Genomic DNA, 19484 nt, shown 5'->3' with positions numbered 1-19484 from the left:
AGGTGCACCTTAGTCCTCAAGGTGACATTTTTGCTTTTCAACACTTTAAAGAGGTCTTTCACAGTCCATTTGCCCAATGCCATGCGTCTTTTGATTTCTTGACTGCTGCTTTCATGGGTGCTGTAGCAATTTTGTTTTTGAATGAATAAATGACCACTGTTCCAGAAGACTTTGGGACCATCTTACAGTTTTTGAGAGGGCTGTGGGCTAGGTAGGGTCACCATATCATTTATCCTCCAAACCAGACCACTTCTGAGAGTGCAAGGGTTGTTGTTAGGTGCTGTCAAGTTGGTTCCGACTCATAGTGACCCTATGTGCGACAAAACGAAACACTGCCCGGTCCTGAGCCATCCTTACAATGGTTGTCATGCTTGAGCTCATTGTTGCAGACACTGTGTCAATCCACTTCATTGAGGGTCTTCCTCTTTTCTGCTGACCCTGTACTCTGCCAAGCATGATGTCCTTTTCCAGCGACTGATCCCTCCCGACAACATGTCCAAAGTATGTAAGACGCAGTTTCGCCATCCTTGCCTCTAAGGAGCATTCTCGCTGTACTTCTTCCAAGACAGATCTGTTCGTTCTTTTGACAGTCCATGGTATATTCAATATTCTTCGCTGACACAATTCAAAGGCGTCAATTCTACTTCGGTCTTCCTTATTCATTGGCCAGCTTTCAGATGCATATGATCCAATTGGAAATACCATGGCTTGGGTCAGGCACACCTTACTCTTCAAGGTGGCATCTTTGCTCTTCACCACCTTGAAGAGGACTTTTGCTGATTTACCCAATGGAATGGGTCTTTTGATTTCTTGACTGCTGCCAAGGGGGGTGCTATTAATACTTGAGTTACCTGGTTACTGTACCAACCCTAAGTCAAGGGCTCTGCCAACCACTTGTGCAAATCTTAAGGCAGAAACATAACTAGAAGGGTCTAGGCTACAACATTTGGAGGGGGCAGAAATCATTTGCTTAATTGCCACAGCATTTTAATGGCTTTCTTCTATATCATGTACTCATCCGTGCATTGTCTATGCCCGCTCTAAAATGTAAGCTCCATAAGGGTTGGAATTTAGCCTGTTTCGTTCACTGACTGCTGTGTCCCACACCTAGAACTGTGCCTGGCATACAGCAGGTGCTCAATAAGTATCTGAATGAAAGTACTCACATTTGAATGCTATGCCCTAAGTATGAGTGGGAATAAGTGAACAATCAAAACACCAAAAAAGAGAGAGACCTAAATTAGTATGCGTAAGGCTCAAGACTAGTGGTGCAGGAGGCTTAACAATTGTCAACGTCTTCGGCTGAAGATACAGTGACGAAGAGGCTCCTAAGGCGGCCAGGCCATCTGGCGGTTTAACGCCTTCTGCCCTCTCAGTCCGCAGACCCTCGTGAATCCGGTCTACCTCCTTCATCCCGCCCGCCCCCCACCCGACACAGCCTCCCTCCGCGTCCCCTTCCCCGGGTCTCCTTGGACCCCCGGATCCCCTGCCTCAGCGCCTACGCCTCCTCCGGCCTCCGCCCTCCTGACACCCCCGACCTCTGCAGCCCCCTCCCCGAAGCCCCCCGGACTGGGCTCCTCGCGCCGGCTCCGCCCCCAGCCAGCCGCGCGGACCCGCTCGCGCCGCACAGCGCCCCCTCGGCGCCGGCCTCTGCGGCTGCGCGCTGGCGGGGCCGAGGCCGAGGGGAGGGGGGCGCGCGGGGGGCCGGAGGAGCTGCTTGGCGGCAGCGGGAGACGTAGCGAGCCCGGCGGCCGCGGGCAGACCCGGAGGGAGCGAAGGAAGCGGTCATGTCTCGCTACACGAGGCCCCCCAACACCTCCCTGTTTGTCAGGAACGTCGCGGACGCCACCAGGTGAGCAGCGGCGGCTGCAGGTTGGGGGTGCGGGGGAGGGGCGGGGTAACGGTCGCGCTGCGGAGCCCACTTGAGGCCCGGCGGGTCAGCCCGCCGCCTTCCCGCGGGGCCTGCGCGTGCTGTGGACGAGGCGCCTTTCCCGGGGGATGTGCGAGTCCTCGGGCTACTCCAGGGCCTGGGCGGGACTCGCGCCTCCGCCCTGCCGGCTGGCGTTCAGCCTCGGCGCGGCTCAGAGCAGCGGCCCGTCCCCGCGGCGCTTTGCGCGTCCTCAGCACCGCACACGCCGGGCCCGGGCCCATCCTCTCCTCGCGCGTCCGTGGAGCGCAGAATGCACATTTTGCGGTGGCCGAGGTCCCTCCCCTTCTCCAGCAGTGAGTGTTTCCGCTCGGGTGGGTGTCCACGTTTCAGCCCCTTTGTCGCCGTGCCCTGCCGAGGACCTCGATAAAGTCGCGCGATTTACTCCTCCAGGTGAAAAGGAATTGGGGATGATGAGAACGTACTATAAAATAATGCGTACCTTGGGCCTTACTATTTCCTTTCTCCCGGTTCTGGTCGATTTACAGGTGGTGCTGGTTAAATTTTAGTCTTTACACGATTTTATTCCGTATATAAAGAAATAAGTGAGTGAGATTTATGCGTTTTAAAGTTCTGAGTACTGTATAAACACCCATTATAATGTGGTTTGGATAGACTTCCTTGGTTGATTCTGATGCTCTCAGTCCCCTCCGTTTCTCTTTGAGAATTCTGTCTACATAGTGCCTAAGCAGAGGCCCTAAGGAATGACTTCGTACAGCACTTTTTCCCTTAATAGGTACAGGGAGAAGGGGGCGCATTAGTAGCCATTTTCACTGCTTCACTCAATTTACTCCTGCCCCCCGCAACCTTTCTAGGTATGGAGTAGTATCTTACAACAGGTAAGGGAAGGTTGAAAGAAGCTCAGTTTAAATGATTTACTTGAGATTACACAGCTACCAATACATGGAGCCTGCATTTCAACCCTCCCTTTGCTTATCCAGTTGGTGTCTAGTCTATTCCGACTCATGGCCCCAAAGGATTTTCTTGCCTGGAATGGATGATGCAAGCTAAGTGCAGATGGGCTGCTAACCTAAACATTGGCAGTTCAATTCACCCAGCAGCTCTGTTGAAGAGGAGGCTTGGATTAACCAGGTGGGCCCTAAATCCAATGATACTGCACCCATTGTCATCAAGTCAATTCCCACTCATAGCAACTCTGTAGGACAAAGTAGAACTGTCTGATAGGGTTCCCAGGGAGCGGTGGATTCGAACTGCCAACTTTTTGGTTAGCAGTCGTAGCTCTTAACTACTGCACCACCAGGGCTCCAGTGATAAGTGTTCTTGTATGACATGAAAGACAGAGAGAAGGTAGATTTGTGATTTGCTTCTTATAAAGATTGGAAACACTGGTGGCATAGTGGTTAAGAGCTGCAGCTGCTAACCAAAAGGTCGGCAGTTCAAATCCACCAGGCGCTCCTTGGAAACCGTATGGGGCAGTTCTGCTCTGTCCAGTAGGGTCGTTATGAATCAGAATCGACTTGATGGCAGTGGGTTTGGTTTTTGGGTTTTCTTGTAAAGATTACAGTTGAGAAAGTCCTATGGCAGAGTTCTTCTGTAACACATGGGGTTTGCCATGAGTCGGAATTGACGGGAAGGCAGCTAACAACAACAGTCTTTATGGAAGCAGATCGCCAAGCCTTTCTTCCGTGGTGCTGCTGGGTGGGTTTGAACCCCCAACTCTTAGGTTAGTTGAACACAGTTTGTGTCACCCAGGGACTTTAGTAATCATCATGATTTGCCTATGAGGGGTAAATGTTAAGTTTTTATCTGATCCATACAAATAAGTATTTCACAACTATAGACTGAATTGGGTAATTAAACAAACAAACAAACAAAAAACAAACCCATTGCCTTCAAGTCAATTCCGACTCAGAGCTACCCTACAGGACAGGGTAGAACTACCCCATACAATTTCCAGGGAGCAGCTGGATTTGAACTGCTGTCCTTTTGGTTAGTAGCCAAACACTTAACCACTGTGTCACCAGGACCCCAGAGAACCTTAGTTAACATTTAAAAGATTATGCTAGTATTTGCATTTCTTCTCTCAACCTGTTTATCAATATATTACATAAAAAACCTCTTGCCATTGAGTCGATTTTGACTCACAGCGACCCTATAGGACAGAGTAGAAATGCTCCATGGAGTTTCCAAGGAGTGCCTGGTAGATTGGAACTGCCGATCTTTTGGTTAGTAGCTGTAGCACTTAACCACTACACCATTAGGGTTTCCATACATTACATGGGGAAAAGAAAGCAAAATTTATAATTTGGCCAGGATAAAAAAAAAAAAAACTCACAGTTAAACAGACCACTTGAAAACTGAATAAACATTAAGCGTCTCCAGTGTATGTACCAAAAAATGAGAAGCTTCCAATTTGAATGGTCACAGAGGCCAGCCAGGGTAATATACCATGAGTGAAGCTGTCAGGTTATAAGTAGGGCTTTGAACTTGTTCTTTGGAGTCCGAACCCTTGGTGAGAATTTGCCTTTTGAACAAGTTCCCTGTTGAGAATTTGGATTTCAACGCCAGATATGCTGAATCAGAAACTACATTTTAACAAGTTCCCCAGGTGATTCTTATGTATGACGTCCTGGGAGCTTGTTAGAAATGCAGATTCCAACTAGGAGAAGTCAGAAATCTGGGTCTCCAAATATGGGCATTAAGTTGAATCACACGTGTCTCAGTCATCTAGTACTGCTGTAACAGAAATACAACAAGTAGTTGGCTTTCACGAACAGAAGTTTATTCTCTCACAGTCTAGTAGGCTAGAAGTCCAAATTTAGGGCGTCAGCTCCAGGGGAAGGCTTTCTCTGTCAGCTCTGGAGGAAGGTCCCTGTTGTTAATCTTCCCCTGGACTAAGAGCTTCTCTGCACAGGAACGCCAGGTCCAAAAGATGTGCTCTGTTTCCAGCCTTGCTTTCTTGGTAGTATGAGTTCCCCAATGTCTCTCTGCACACTTCTGTCTTACATATCTCAAAAGAGGTTGGCTTCAAACACTGTAGTCTTGTAGATCTCATCAATGTAACTGGCTAATCCATCTCATTAACATCTTAGTGATAGGATTTACAACACATAGAGAGATCACATCAGATGACAAATGGTGGACAATCACACAATACTGGGAATAATGACCTAGCATAATTGATATACATGTTTTTGGGGGACATAATGCAATCCATGACGGTATGAAATTCTCATTTTTGTAGATTTAAAAACTTTAAATAAAATATTTGCAATTTTATATGGTTCAACGCTTTTTTTTAATGTATAAACATGGATAAGCCAAATAAAACACATCTGTGGGTGACACCTAACCTCTAATGCAGTTAATCTTCCATTGAGTGAGTGAGACAATGATTGAGATTCACTGATTTGCTTTTCCTTTTAATCACCACTTTTTAGTGCTGCCACTGGAGGGCAAGCAAAATTGAAGAGGTTAATTTGTATTAATGAAATAAAAATAACTAACATTTAACTGAGTACTCACCATGTGCCAGACACGATATTAAAAGCTTTATGTAGGTAGTCTTATTACATTATCACAGTAATCTTATAATCTCTGTTCTTTATTGTCCCCATTTCACAGACAAGAAACTGAGGCTTAGATTAAGTATCTTCCAGGATTGCACAGCTGATGAGTGGTGTTATAAAAGTAGAATCATCACACCGAACCTTTATTAACAGCCTTTTTGTACCGTGGTGCAAGTTAGCTGGCAGTATGACACCTAGACACATTTAAAATTGGCTTTAAGACTTTGTTTATAAGAGAAACATTGGGATAAAAATGTTAAAATAAATAGGGACATAAAAATAGTGTGTACAATATGATTTCAGTTATAAAAATGAAGAAAAAAACTACATATAGGAAGATGAGATGAAAGAAATCCAGTTGGGTGTGGGACTTGGCTGCTTTTTTCTATTTTCAGATATTCAAATTTTATTTAATAAGAATGTTTTATAACAACAACAGGTTTATTAAAAAATGTTTCTTTGTGGTAGCTATTTAAAATATATATAAAGTACAAGACAAGAAAATTTGATAGGAATGGAAGTTGATCACAAGAACTAAAGAAAGATTTATAAATAAGCTTTAAATTTTTATAGTTTCTGTTTTCTTTTTATCAGTGAAACAAGTTGGATCAGGAAAAATAATTTTTTAATATTTTTGCCTTGTAATTTTTAAAAGTTGCCAAATATGGTTTGCTAATGGAATAAAGTAATGTCCAAATCTAAAGTGCAGCATTCCCATCTTGATACATAACATCATGTTAGGTTGGAGAACAGCAATCAAATACTTCTCTTGGACATATCTAGTAGCATTCTGTGTTTATGTATTTGAGGCTGTATGTTTGATGTTGATGTAGAAAAAGCATTTGAAAAAGTTCAATAACATAATAAAAAAGTCTTATCAACCTGGGAATAGAAGAGAACTTCCTCAGCCTAATAAAAGGCATCTATCAAAAACCTGTAGCTAAAATCGTAGTTAATGGTGCAAGACTGTGTGCTTTCCCCCTAAGGTCAGGAATGTCCACTCTTACCACATCAATTTGTTGCCTGGTGGATACCCCAGGTTCTGCTCAGTGTGACTCACCTCACCCAGTAAATGAGAGACCGAGGTGGGAAAGTGGAAAGGTGCCCTTATTTCATTGCGCAAGGAAAGGAAACAGTCAGAGCTGCTGCCACCAAGACTGTTCAGTGAGGGTGAGGGGAAGGTTACTTTTAAGGGTTTAGAAATAGGAAGTTCATACAAGTTATATTGGCAACATTCTTAATCGTACTATGCAGGCACAATGGGTTTTACATATAACTTCATGTGTCACGTGTTCAGAAAATCCACCCAGAGGTGGGGAAGTTACTGTGTATGAGGTCTTTATAAAAGGTTATCCTGAATGTCAGCATGGTGCCTAAACTAGTTTCTGCCAGTTTCCTCTAGTTTTGGGCAGCAGTTAAGGAGAGGGGAACTGGGATTTTAATGTAAAGCTACAGGGCATGCCAAGTAAAGGAACCAGGATTCTAATGTGAAGCTACGGGGCATGCCAAGCAAGTTGCTTAAGGCAGTGGAATTTTCCACAGCATGGGAACCTCTGTTTTAGGTTCAGCGTTTTATTGCAGGACCTAGCCAGGGCAACAAGGCAAGAAAAAGACATAAAAGTTGAATAGTAGTGAAACCGGATCCAGTGCTTGAGCAACATGGTTGTTTACAAAGAAAAGACCAAGGAATTAACAAAACTACTATAACTAACAATGAGTTTACCAAGTTATCAGAATATGAGATAAATTTACAAAAATTATATTTCTGTAAACAGCAAACAATAAGTAGTGAAAATTTACTGACATCACCAAGTGTTGACAATGATTGGCAAGACTGGAATTCATATATTGCTGGTAGAAGTGTAAAATGGTACAACCACTTTGCAGAACTGTTTGGCATTTTCATGAAAGTTAAACTTATATATACCCTTTGACCCTGCAATTCTGTTTCTAGGTATTCAACAACAACAAAAAAATAGCGGTATGTATCTACATGAACATATATATAAAAATGTTCATAGCGCCTTTATTTATAATAGTCAAAAATTGGAAACCACCTAAATGTCCATCAACAGAGAATGGATAAACAAACTGTGGTATATTCATATAATGGAATTGTTATGGATTGAATTATGTCCCCCAAAAATATGTGTTGTAAATCCTAATCTCTTTGCCTGTGGTTTTAATCTTATTTGGGAATGGGTTGTCTTTTTTATGTCAATGAGACAGGGTTCAAAAAAAAAAAAACCAAACCCTGTGCCATGGAGTCAATTCCAACTCATAGCGACCCTATAGGGCAGAGTAGAACTGCCCCGTAGAGTTTCCAAGGAGTGTCTGGTGGATTCGAACTGCTGACCCTTTGGTTAGCAGCCATAGCACTTAACCACTACACCACCAGGGCTTCCCGAGACAGGGCTAGTGTAGGGTATATCTTGAGTGAATCTCTTGAGACATAAAAGAGATTAAAAGCAAGTTAGCAAGCAGAGGCGGGGGGAGGGAGTGGTGGTGGTTAGGGTTGGGGACGTAAAGAGAGATGTCAAGCTGCATGAAGATCACCCAGGAGCAGAAGCTCAGAACAGATACGGACCCTCCACCAGAGCCAACAGAGCCTTCCCATAGAGCGGACACCCTGATTTCAGACTTGCAGCCTCCTAAACGGTGAGAAAATAAATTTCTGTTTGTGAAAGCCACCCACTTGTGGTATTTGTTATAGCAACACTGGATAAATAAGACAGGAATACTACTCAACAATAAAAAGAAATGAACTTGAACTATTAACACTTGCAACAGCACGATGACTCAAAAATATTAGGCAGACACACCCTACGCTGACACGACCTTACTAGTATAACAAAGATATCCCTGTTCCCAAATGGGGTTACGTCCAAGGGTAAAAGGGTGAGGATTTACAATGTGTAATTCTGGAGGATACAATTCAATCCATAACAACACTTAAAAATGGTTAAAATTGCAAATGCTTTGTTATATATAATTTACCACAATAAAGTTAATATATATATGTTTAAAAAAATTCTACTAAGTGAAAGAAGTCAGATACAAAACAGTATATGCTGTATTTTTCCATTTACATGAAGTTCTAAAGGAGGCAATACTAATCTGTGGTTAAAAAAAATAAATGAGGCAACCACTGCTCTGATTTTTTTTTTTTTTACTGTAGATTTGTATCTGGCTTCTTTCTTTGTAGTTATCTTTGAGCCTTTTCTGTGTAGAGTATGTTATGAAATGTTCATTTTTCTTTTGAGCCACGTTTGATGCTTATAAGGATGCTGAAACCCTGAGATCGCTGTAAGGCAGTGGTATATAGTAGCTAAGATCACAGACTAGTCAGCCTAGCGGATTTGATTCCAGTGGTGTCACTTCCTGACTCAGTGACCTGACATGAGTTGATCTGTCTGTGTCCTCATCTATAAACAGTTGTAGGGTTGTTGTGAGAACTGATTGTAGAACAGTTCCTGGCATGTGAGTGCAATATAATTGTCAGCTATTGTTGTACGTATTTTATTTCTTCAGTTAAATTGTAGCTCCATGAAGACAAATACCGTGTCATGTATATCTTTGGTATCTCCTCTTCAGTACCTATCACAGTAGAAGGCACAAAACCAAAAATCCACTGCTGTCAAGTCAATTCCGACTCATAGAGACACTATAGGACAGAGTTGAACTGCCCAATAGAGTTTCCAAGGAGCGCCTGGCGGATTTGAACTGCTGACCTCTTGTTTAGCAGCTGTAGCACTTAACCACTAGATCCTTTACTATTAAACATGAAGCAGGATAACGACTGTATTCCTAAATTTGACAAGAAGGCACATAGGCTCAAAGATCCTTGTAAAATTTAGGAATATAGTGGTTATTTTGCTTCATGTTTAGTAGTAAAGGATCCATTTTTTCTTTTAAATTGTGCTTTAGGCAAAAGTTTACAGTGCCAATTAGTTTCTCATTCAAAAATTTATACACACATTGTTTTTGTGACATTGGTTGCAATCCCCGCAATGTGTCAGCTCTACCCCTTTCCACCCCCAGGTTCCCTGTGTCCATTTGTCCAGTTTCTCTGTCCGTTCCTGCCTTCTTTGCTTTGGGGCAGTTTTAGGATCCATTTTTTTTTTTTTTTAAACCTGAGAAATAGTTTTAGGACTTCTTTAGAAGCCCTTTTTGTTTGCATGAATTAAATTTTTTTGAAAATACCGTTATTGAGTACCTGCTGTTTGTAAGATTCTAGGGACATGTGAGCAAGACAGCTATGGCCTGTGCTGTCATGGATTTTATAGTCTGGTGAAGGACACAAACAACAGCAATAATAATAAAAATACAAACTAATAAAATAATTACAAATTGCAGTAGTGTAATGCCAGAACAGTGGGTTGCTGATATAGAGAAAAATAGCCAGATGCTGCTTTAGATACTTTCACATGCCATATCATTCAGTCTGCCCCCCCCCCCCATGAAATAGGCATTATCACTGAGCTTAGAAAAATTAGAAAAAAAATTGTCATTAGAGCTGGATGCAAGGTCAGGTGTGTCTGACTCCAGGTCCAGTGCTTTTTACATAGTGCTGTGTGCTAAGGCACACAGAGACCCCCGAAGCTATTGGGGGTTGTAGCTGAGTTCCTAGGTAACTGGTCAGTTCTTGTTGTAGTTTTCCTATCCTGTCTCCCAGAAGAAAGAAGAAACTTAGGTCCTCCAAATGAATAAATAGTGGCCTGGATATAATTTGGAGACCTTGCGTGGTGCAAAAGGTTAATGTGCTCAGCTGACAACTGAAAGGTTGGAGTCTACCCAGAGGTGCCTTGGAAGAAAGGCTTGGAGATCTACTTCTGAAAATCAGCCATCAAAAACCCTATGGAGCATGGTTGTATTCTGACACACACAGGTTCTCAGTGAGTTGGAATAGACTAGATGGCTGTTGGTTGGTTGGTTGAATATATTATGCCCCTTGATGAAGACCTCCTACTGTTTGAGTTCCATGCAAGGCCCAGTTGGATTCCAGTGGGTGAGTTCTGTATGGGGGCACCTAGTGGCAGGAGATGATCTCTGCACTGGGGGCTGCTATTCTAGACTGTGAGCCCTGTGTGCTTCTAGGCTTTTCATGGTCTGTTCCTCACTCTGCCAAGCCCACCTCTTTTAACATTTTATTGTGCTTTAGGTGAAAGTTTACATAGTAAATTAGTTTCCCATTCAGTAATTCATACGCAAATTGTTCAGTGACCTTGGTAGAAGCTTATTTTATTGGCTGAATTTAATTTTTGTTATCTGAGAGCAAAATTAGCATAAATGTGAAATTATAGTCAGGCAAATGAATGCGTTCTTAATGAAACAATTAATGACTGGAACTCTTTATACTGACAATTGTAAAGGCTGGTGATAGGAATAACTTTCAAAGGTGGAAGTGCTGGTTCAGTGTTTCCTGAACTTGACTAAACACAGCAGTCACCTGGAGTCCTTAGAAACATAGACATTTCCAGTTCCTAATTGAGCCCTCCTGAATCAGATCTCTAACAGAGAACCCTGAGAATCTGGGGGTTTTTTGTTCATTTTTCTTTCTTTCTTCCTTTCAAAACCTAGGTGATTCTTATGAGAGACAATTTTAGTTAATGCTGGTCTACATAATGTTCTTTCTTTTGGAAGTGTCAGCTAGATTTCTGCAGGCAAAATATTTTAATCTAGCTATTCATATTTCTTTGCCTTATTTCTAAAACACTTCAGGCCTGAGGACTTGCGACGTGAGTTTGGTCGATACGGCCCTATAGTAGACGTTTACATTCCACTTGACTTCTACACTCGCCGCCCAAGAGGATTTGCTTACGTTCAATATCCTTTACTTTAATGTATGCATGTGAATATGCTACATACATGTGCATATACTTGTATGTATTTAGGAGCATATGAAATTAATATTGCCTGATTCAATGTGTTTATTTCTTTACCTCAGAAAATTTAAAGCAGGCCACAGTAGCTGGCAAGCCACCCCCCAGTTTGAACCATCCTGTTAGCTAGAATCCGAGCATAAACTGAGCAGGCAAGACGAAAGGCACCTAAAGTTCAAGCATAGAGAAGTAAAGACAGAGGGTGGACACAGATATAAAGACCTGGAAGAAGGGGGAGTCTTTTGTCAAGCAAGGGACAAAACCAACACCAGGTTGAGACTTTGACTTTCCTACATATACACAGAGTTCCAAAGTCAAAGCCAAGTCTGATTTTGCTGTTTCTGCATCTCTTATAAAGTCTATTTTGCAAGCCTTAAAAAGTAAAGGTCAAGGTTCAAGATCAAGTGACATTGAGGTAATTGCCAGTCTCATTTTTTATTTCTTGAGCTTTTTCTGTTTTCTGTTTTTTGAAAAACTTAAACCAGTGAACAGCCTCCTGAAATAGTTATATTTTAAATTTTTTTAATGCGTATATTTATTGTATAATTTAATATAAAAATATATTTTTTATATAGCTAATTTACATTAGTTAGAAGGTTTAATATATAATTTATGTAGATAAGGGAGCTTAATGAGGTACTTTAAACCGGTTTATATAATTCCAGATGTTTGCAGATTACTTTTGTTTTTTTTATGCTTAAAATAGTAAAAAAGATTAAGGTATTTTTAAAGTGGTAAGTTCAAAGGTAAATATCATTTTTAAAGAACTAAACCAATTTTGAAAATATGTTTTAGCTTAGCTGTGTGTGTGTAGTTTTGTTTATAATAAATAATTTCTCCTAAATGTCATAATTAAAGCCTTTTAATGAAAGAGTAATTTTAATATCAGAATAAAGGCTTCTGCATGCAGATTTTTCAGTGAAAAACCTGATGGATCCTTTATCTGAAAGAAGGGAGTGAGTCCTAAACAGTTTATTTTATAATGCTAGCGAATGTTGGAATTAGTTCTTACAGTGTTTCAAATTATACATGCAGCCCGCACCTACGCTAATGTATGCATTAAAAGTACAGTCACACATTTGTTTCTGTTCTTTTTATTTTTAGATTCACTCTTTTAAGTCATAGTGGGGCATGCTTTCATAATAAAAAGTGGAAGATTTTTTTCTGGTTATTCATATTATACTAGAGATATAAACTGTTTTTCCTGTTAATTTCATTGGACATATGAATAATAGTTTTAAAATGATATTTTTACTTGATATCTGATGTTCAGAGTGTCCTTAACAGCTAATCATATTTGAAGATGTTCGTGATGCTGAAGATGCTCTTTATAACCTCAATAGAAAGTGGGTATGTGGCCGTCAAATCGAAATACAGTTTGCACAAGGTGATCGCAAAAGTAAGTGTAATTGAACATTAAACCAAACCAAACCCAGTGCCGTCGAGTTGACTCCAACTCATAGCGACCCTGTAGGACAGTAGAACTGCCCCATAGAGCTTCTAAGGAGCGCCTGGTGGATTCGAACTGCCGACCCTTTGGTTAGCAGCCGTAGCACTTAACCACTATGCCACCAGGGTTTCCAGCTAAACATTACATTTTGTTTATTCAGCAGAAAGTTTCAGCAGTGGCAGATTTTTTTAATTAAAAAAATTTTTTTTAATGACAGAATATAATAGTTGAGTAACTACTGTTGAGGTTTTCAGGTGATGAACTTTGTTATAAGTATTGTTTTTCATATTCTAGCACCAGGCCAAATGAAATCAAAAGAACGTCACCCTTGTTCTCCAAGTGATCATAGGAGATCCAGAAGTCCCAGCCAAAGGAGAACTCGAAGTAGAAGTTCTTCCTGGGGAAGAAACAGGAGGCGGTCTGATAGCCTTAAAGAGTGAGTACAAAATACAACCCGATTGCAAACTTTTTTTTTCATAGAACATTTTAAAGAGTGTTTAAAGACAGGCTACCTGAGTCATTTTACTCTATCATGTATTGTTATTTAACTTGGGTTCATTGAATACCTTTCAGTTTTTTTTTATTTCATGATAGATTTAATCAAAAGGTAATATTTGCTGAAGAAAAAATACATACTGGACAAATAAAGTGGAATTTTAGATAAATAAAATTTTACCTAAATGAACCTAATAATTCAGACTCTTGAGTTCTGATAATGGCTAAACTTATAAGAAATATAATACAGTCAATTGTGATAGGAGGTTGGCTAAAGTTATTGTAAATTTACGGATAAAAGGTAAATATCAAAAATTCCAAGTATGACCGTTTTGTTGAAAGAAGACATTAAAAAACTGTAAATTTCTTGTGAAAAGATACTGCAAGTTACCAAATATTTTGCTAACCAGGAGTTTGTTTCTATTAGAATAATAGTAAATTGCAATATTAATTACTTATTGAAGTTATTGGAATAGTAACTAAAATTATTGCCTAAAATCTTAAACATTTATCCTATTGAGTTTTAGTGCTGTAATTTTTCATAGGCATCTAGAATTTGAAGGTGAATTCTGTTCGTAAAGAATAATGAGCATTTATACCAGTATCCTAGTTCTGAGTAAAAGGCTGAGCTGTCCTAGACTACATGTAGTATACCTAAGCTAGATAGGTCCATATAGCTTATATCAAAGTTGATGACGAGGGCTACTCTCTTTCATTTTCCACCCCTCCATTGCTCAACTCCCAGGCACTCGACACAAAAAAATCCAATATAGTAAAGAGTCTTTGCCCCAAGTCCCTAACTCTGAAAACAAGACAGTGAAGTGGCCTGACTCCCACCACTCCAGCCAAGTGGGAGGGAGGTAGAAAGAGAGAACCACATCCATGTTCTGTGACTTTTTAATATTCAAAAAACCTGATGGCTAGAAAATGTAGCCTCTCAGAGCCTGCAGTCTTATGTATCAGATTGGTAACCCTCCGGTACGAATCAAAATGCTTTGATTTTGGCCTGTCCTTGGGGAGGCACGAAGGTGGGTAGAAGACTTAAACTCCTGTTAGAAGCCCAGAGAATTCAAGTCAAGAAGAAATATTTAGAAACAGCCATAGCATATTCTGGGACATGATCCTTTTTATTATACTTTCTTTGGTAGTGTAAAAATATAAAACTCGCTGGTACCTTATGGAAAATAGTCCAGTTTGTCCCATTGCTAAGGGTGAGCTATTTTTCCATTGATTGGCTCTTTTAGATTTAGACTGTGTTATTTCAGTTTCTATACTCAAATACAAAATAACATTTATAGAACTTAAGCTGTGGCAGGAACAAAACAAAAAAAAATTTTTTTTTTTAATTTACATGCCCTGAAACAGGGAAATAGCACCAGTACCAATTACAATACTCTGGCTTCACAGAGGACATAGATATTGTAAGGGAGTGAAGTTTGACAGTTCAGATTACTGTTAATATACAATAAATACTATATGTGTCTATGCATAATCTAGTTTAATATAAGTTTAGTGATACGATTGTTTCATAGAAAATGAATGATTTTAATCTGTATATCAAAGTAGGTGTATTCTTGGGCCTAAGTAACACTTTCCTAACTTACTGAATAATATCCACTGGACTTGGTGAAAAAGATTTAGTTTGCAGAAAAAAGAAATTGTCATTTTGATTCATTAAGAATTTAAGTTGTTGCCAAATCCATTAGGGTCTTAGTTGATGACTTTTTCTCCTGAATGATCTAGAAGAGGTAGATGTTCACATCATTTTCTGCCTTCTAGTGGAAGTAAAGTATAATACTTGGCTGGAGAAAAACAAAGTGACTTGTTCTTATCATTGTGGAGTATCAGAATAGTAAGGACCACATCTTGCAGAACTCTGCACTGTCCTAGTTGTAAGACCGTTGCAAATTATTTAATCTCCCTGACCTCAGTTTTTCTAATTTGTAAAACTGTATAATAAAACCTACTTCACAAGGTATTCATAAGGATCAGGTTTTGTATATATGTATATTTTATATACCAATATTTATATATAAATAAATACACTATATGTGGTATTACCTTGGACTAAAAGGAAGTCTCCTATTTTGCCTTCAGTGTATGTAGAAAAAAGCTAGTTTGTTGCTGTCACTTGACTATGAGCTCTTTGAGGGGCAGTGATTTTTGTTAGGGTCATGCTTATATTCCCCTCACTTAGCAATAGTCCTTGGCTTATATAGGTATTCCATAAATCTTTGTTGAGTTTATGTCAATTAATATATATATTAGAACCGTAAATGTTCATGAACAATGTTAAAATTGTCCCTCAGCCTTTTTTAGTTCAAATATAACATCCAGTTTTTTTCTATGTTAAATTTTTATTTCAGAGGCAATTTTCCCATTTTGTTTTTTACAACTGTCTATAACATGGATGAAATTTAGTAATTTCTAAATGACTTTTTAAAAATTCCAGAATAGATCTGATTAATAGAGAAGCAAAATTCTCTCTTTCTTGGAATGGGATTAACTCCTTTTACAAGAAAATAGCTGGAGAGCAAAACTACTCAAGGTAGCTTAGCTGACTCTGCTTCACTTGATGTAGAAGGAAAGGTATTATTTGATTAAATACAAAATTTGTTACTCAAACTTCTTCCAAGTGGATTCTCAATTGACTCACTGTATTTATTCTTTTCCAGCCTTCTTCATTCTTTTTTTATTGTTCTATACATATATTTTTATTTTATTGTTCTATACATATATTTTTTTTTTTTTTTTAATACATATATTTGGGATCATTTTTCTTCAGCCTAAATAATTCTCTTCAGTATTTCTTATGGTACAGATCTGCTGGCAGTGAATTCTCTCAGCTTTTGTTTGCTTGAAAACATCTTTGTTTTACATTCATTTTTTGAAAGATATTTTTGCTGGGGATAGAATTCTTGGTTATCAGGGATTTTCTTTCCTTCTTTAATAATGTTCTATTTTTTTGTGACATCCATAGTCAGCTGTCAGCCTTAATTGTTGCTCCTTTGAAGGTAAATATGTCCTTTATTCTTTGCTAGCTTCCAAGGTGTTCAAATTCAATTTAAATTTTCAGCAGTTTAAATATGATGTGCTGCATGTAGTTTTCTTTGTATTTATTCTACCTGGGATTTGCTGAGCTTCTTGAAACTGAGTTGATGCCTTTCATTAGTTTTGGAAAATTCCAGGTTATTGTCCCTTCAAGTATCGCTTCTGTCCCATTCAATCTTTCCTCGTGACCTTGTGGCTATCTCCCACATATCTGTTATGCTCAGTTTTCTCAGTTCTGGATTTCCTAAAATTCTTTTTCTCTCATTGTGTTTCAGTAGGATGTTTTTGTAATGATCTTTGTCTCTATTTACAATTTCTGCTTTTTGCCATATCCAGGCTGCTGTTAAATCCTTCCAATGAATTCTTAATTTCAGATATTGTATATTTTCAGTTCTGTTCTTTTTGTAGATTCTAATCTTCTGTTGAAGTTCTCCACCTTTTCATCTGTTTTGTCCATCTTTTCCTCTTATATTATTAAACATATTGATAAGTAATTTCAAAAACTCCTGTCTGATAACTACAGTATCGACATCATTTTGGGTCTGTTTCTTTTGTCTTTTTGTTTCTTGGTTTTTAGTCATTTTTACCTGTTTTTTCACATGCCTCGTTTCCTTTTTTTTTTTTTTGGATGTTGACCATTGTGAATAAGAAATTTTAGAGGCTCTGGGTGTTGTTATAATCCTCCAAAGAAAGTAGTTTTCTTCTAATAGGCAGCATACTGACAGATCACCTTGATCCTGTCGAGGCTTAGTTTTAGGCATTGTTATGGCTGGTCTTACTGGTTTTGTATTAATTCTAGGGCATGGCCCTTATACCTAGGATGTGACCCTTCCGGGTTGTTGCTCAAGGCTTCTACCTTTTGGGGACTTGAACTCCAGCCACTTTCTTCAGCACTGTGGCTGATAAAATTTCAGCTCAGTTCTTGAATCCCTTAGCTGCTGTTCTCTTTTGGCCTCTTGGAGTTTCTTCACATGATGCATAGCTGAGAATATGGCCCATGACTTGAGAATTTTAGGATTTTTTTCTCTGTAGTTCCCTCGTTATCTGGTATTTTGCCCCTCGAGTCCCAGCCATTTTTGCTTGGTCTGTTCCCTCATGCTGTCACTTGGAAAATGGTCTTAGTAAAAAAGCCAAGGCTTGTAACTGCTGAAGTTCTGCTTTTGTTGGTTGTTCTCCAGTACCTTAAAACTGTTGATAAATTTTGTCTAGCTCTTTTTTTCTAGCTGTTTTCTATGGGAAGGTTAGTCCAGTATAAGCTACTCTATCAGCTGAATCCAGATGTCTTATATCCAGGTTTCTGCTTTTTTTTAAACATTATTTTATAAACTTTAAATTATTTTCTTTTCAGATTTTCATTTCTCTTAAGAGTTATGTAACCCAGACTAAATGTGTACAATATTTTTTAGAATTGATCCATATCTTAAGATATGTTTAGCAAAGTAAAAATCTTTTGGTTATGTATTTGAGTATAAAATTACAGGCTTATTACTTATGTTTGAACCAAAAGCATGCATAATAAAATTAGAATAATTAATTTTTCTGTATGTAATAAAAATATAACTACTGTTATATATTTGTATAAGTTCCTGAAAATGTTGTTGCATAACCTATAAACTGTTCTTGTGTGAAATATATGCCCTAACATTATGAATGTTTGCAGGTCTCGACACAGGCGATTTTCTTACAGTCAGTCTAAATCTCGTTCCAAATCACTACCAAGGCGGTCTACCTCAGCAAGGCAATCAAGAACTCCAAGAAGAAATTCTGGTTCTAGAGGACGGTCACGGTCCAAGTCCTTACAAAAAAGGTCCAAGTCAATAGGAAAATCACAATCAAGTTCACCTCAAAAGCAGACTAGCTTAGGAACAAAATCAAGATCACATGGAAGACATTCTGACTCCATAGCAAGATCCCCATGTAAATCTCCCAAAGGGTACACCAATTCTGAAACTAAAGCACAAACAGCAAAACACTCTCATTTTCGATCACATTCCAGATCTCGGAGTTATCGTCATAAAAACAGTTGGTGAACAGCAGCAGAAGAGCACTATATAGTCTTTAATATGTTACTAAGCCTCTTACTATGTTAAATAAAAATTCTTCAAGGCTTACAGAAATTGTGAGTTGATAACTAGTTTGTGCATATGCAAGAAATAAAATCTCTGTAGATTTGGTTTCAACTTAAAGGCCCTTTGCCATAAATTATGTGTCTGATGTCACCTATTTCGTGGACTTTTTTTTTTTTTTATGTTGTGGCAGAAGGTACTTAAACAGGAAATGGATAAAATGGAACCATTTTAGAAAATTCTAGTTGGATATTAAGTATTAGTAATACCTTTTACAAAAATATTTTTTACTTTAAAGCACTTCTACTTTCCTGTAAAAAGTTAACTGTGACTATATAATTGCATAGAGCAGACAAACTGTTTGATACCTTGTGTCTATTTTTTGTCTTCTGTTTCAACTTGGGCCAATTTCTGTTGAATATTAGTTTAAAATACAAAATACTAATATCAAAATAGAATTAATGTAGATAACCAGGCATTCAAAGATCCGTTTTCTTCTGAGCTCACAGAAAGTTTTAATTTTATTGGGTGGAACAACATAGAAAAATTCATATTAAATTGCATTCTGTACCATGCCCATATTAGAAATGTCAGAGCCTTTTAGAAATACTGAATTTTGAATGGTTTAAGACTGCTTTTCAAAAAATTACAGTGCACAACTCTCACAATCCAGAAATATTCATATTAAGCCTTACATATTTGCAAAGTGGTACATTTTATATAAAATCATATTTTATACCATTATTTCTACATACCTACTTTTCATCTGTTAATTTTTTTTGTTTTAGAGCTCTAGGTTAAGACTTGAAATTGTACAGAATAAGTCTCATTATTATTTTTGAAACAGTGTTAGTACCTTGTATTATGAAACTCGACTACATCCTCAAAAAACACCTTGCAGAATTTGGATTTTATGTTACACTTCCCTTAATTTTTTTTAAATGAAATAACTTTGTTGATATTTATTGCTTTTCTAGGTGTTATAACTGAGAACTTTTCTTTAAAAATGTGTTTGTAGTTTATGTTTTACAGAGAGGGTTTTGGTAGTACTTGTGATAAAATGGTTTTTGCATATGATTATTG

General features: G+C 38.6%; 1 protein-coding gene across 1 annotated transcript; it reads left to right on the top strand.

Moving 5' to 3' along the window:
- The first annotated feature begins 1690 nt into the window (after positions 1–1690).
- Positions 1691–19476, top strand: SRSF12 (serine and arginine rich splicing factor 12). Its single transcript, XM_049897225.1, has 5 exons — positions 1691–1852; positions 11179–11285; positions 12637–12738; positions 13084–13225; positions 17996–19476. The coding sequence occupies exons 1-5, from the start codon at positions 1788–1790 to the stop codon at positions 18363–18365; spliced, it is 786 nt and encodes a 261-aa protein (XP_049753182.1). The 5' UTR covers positions 1691–1787; the 3' UTR covers positions 18366–19476.
- The last annotated feature ends 8 nt before the right edge of the window (positions 19477–19484 follow it).

The sequence above is a fragment of the Elephas maximus genome, chromosome 1 (genome assembly GCF_024166365.1).
Source record: "Elephas maximus indicus isolate mEleMax1 chromosome 1, mEleMax1 primary haplotype, whole genome shotgun sequence".
Classification (NCBI taxonomy): Eukaryota; Metazoa; Chordata; class Mammalia; order Proboscidea; family Elephantidae; genus Elephas; species Elephas maximus.
The sequence above is the reverse complement of the archived record's forward strand: the minus strand, read 5'-3'. Positions and strand labels throughout refer to the sequence as shown.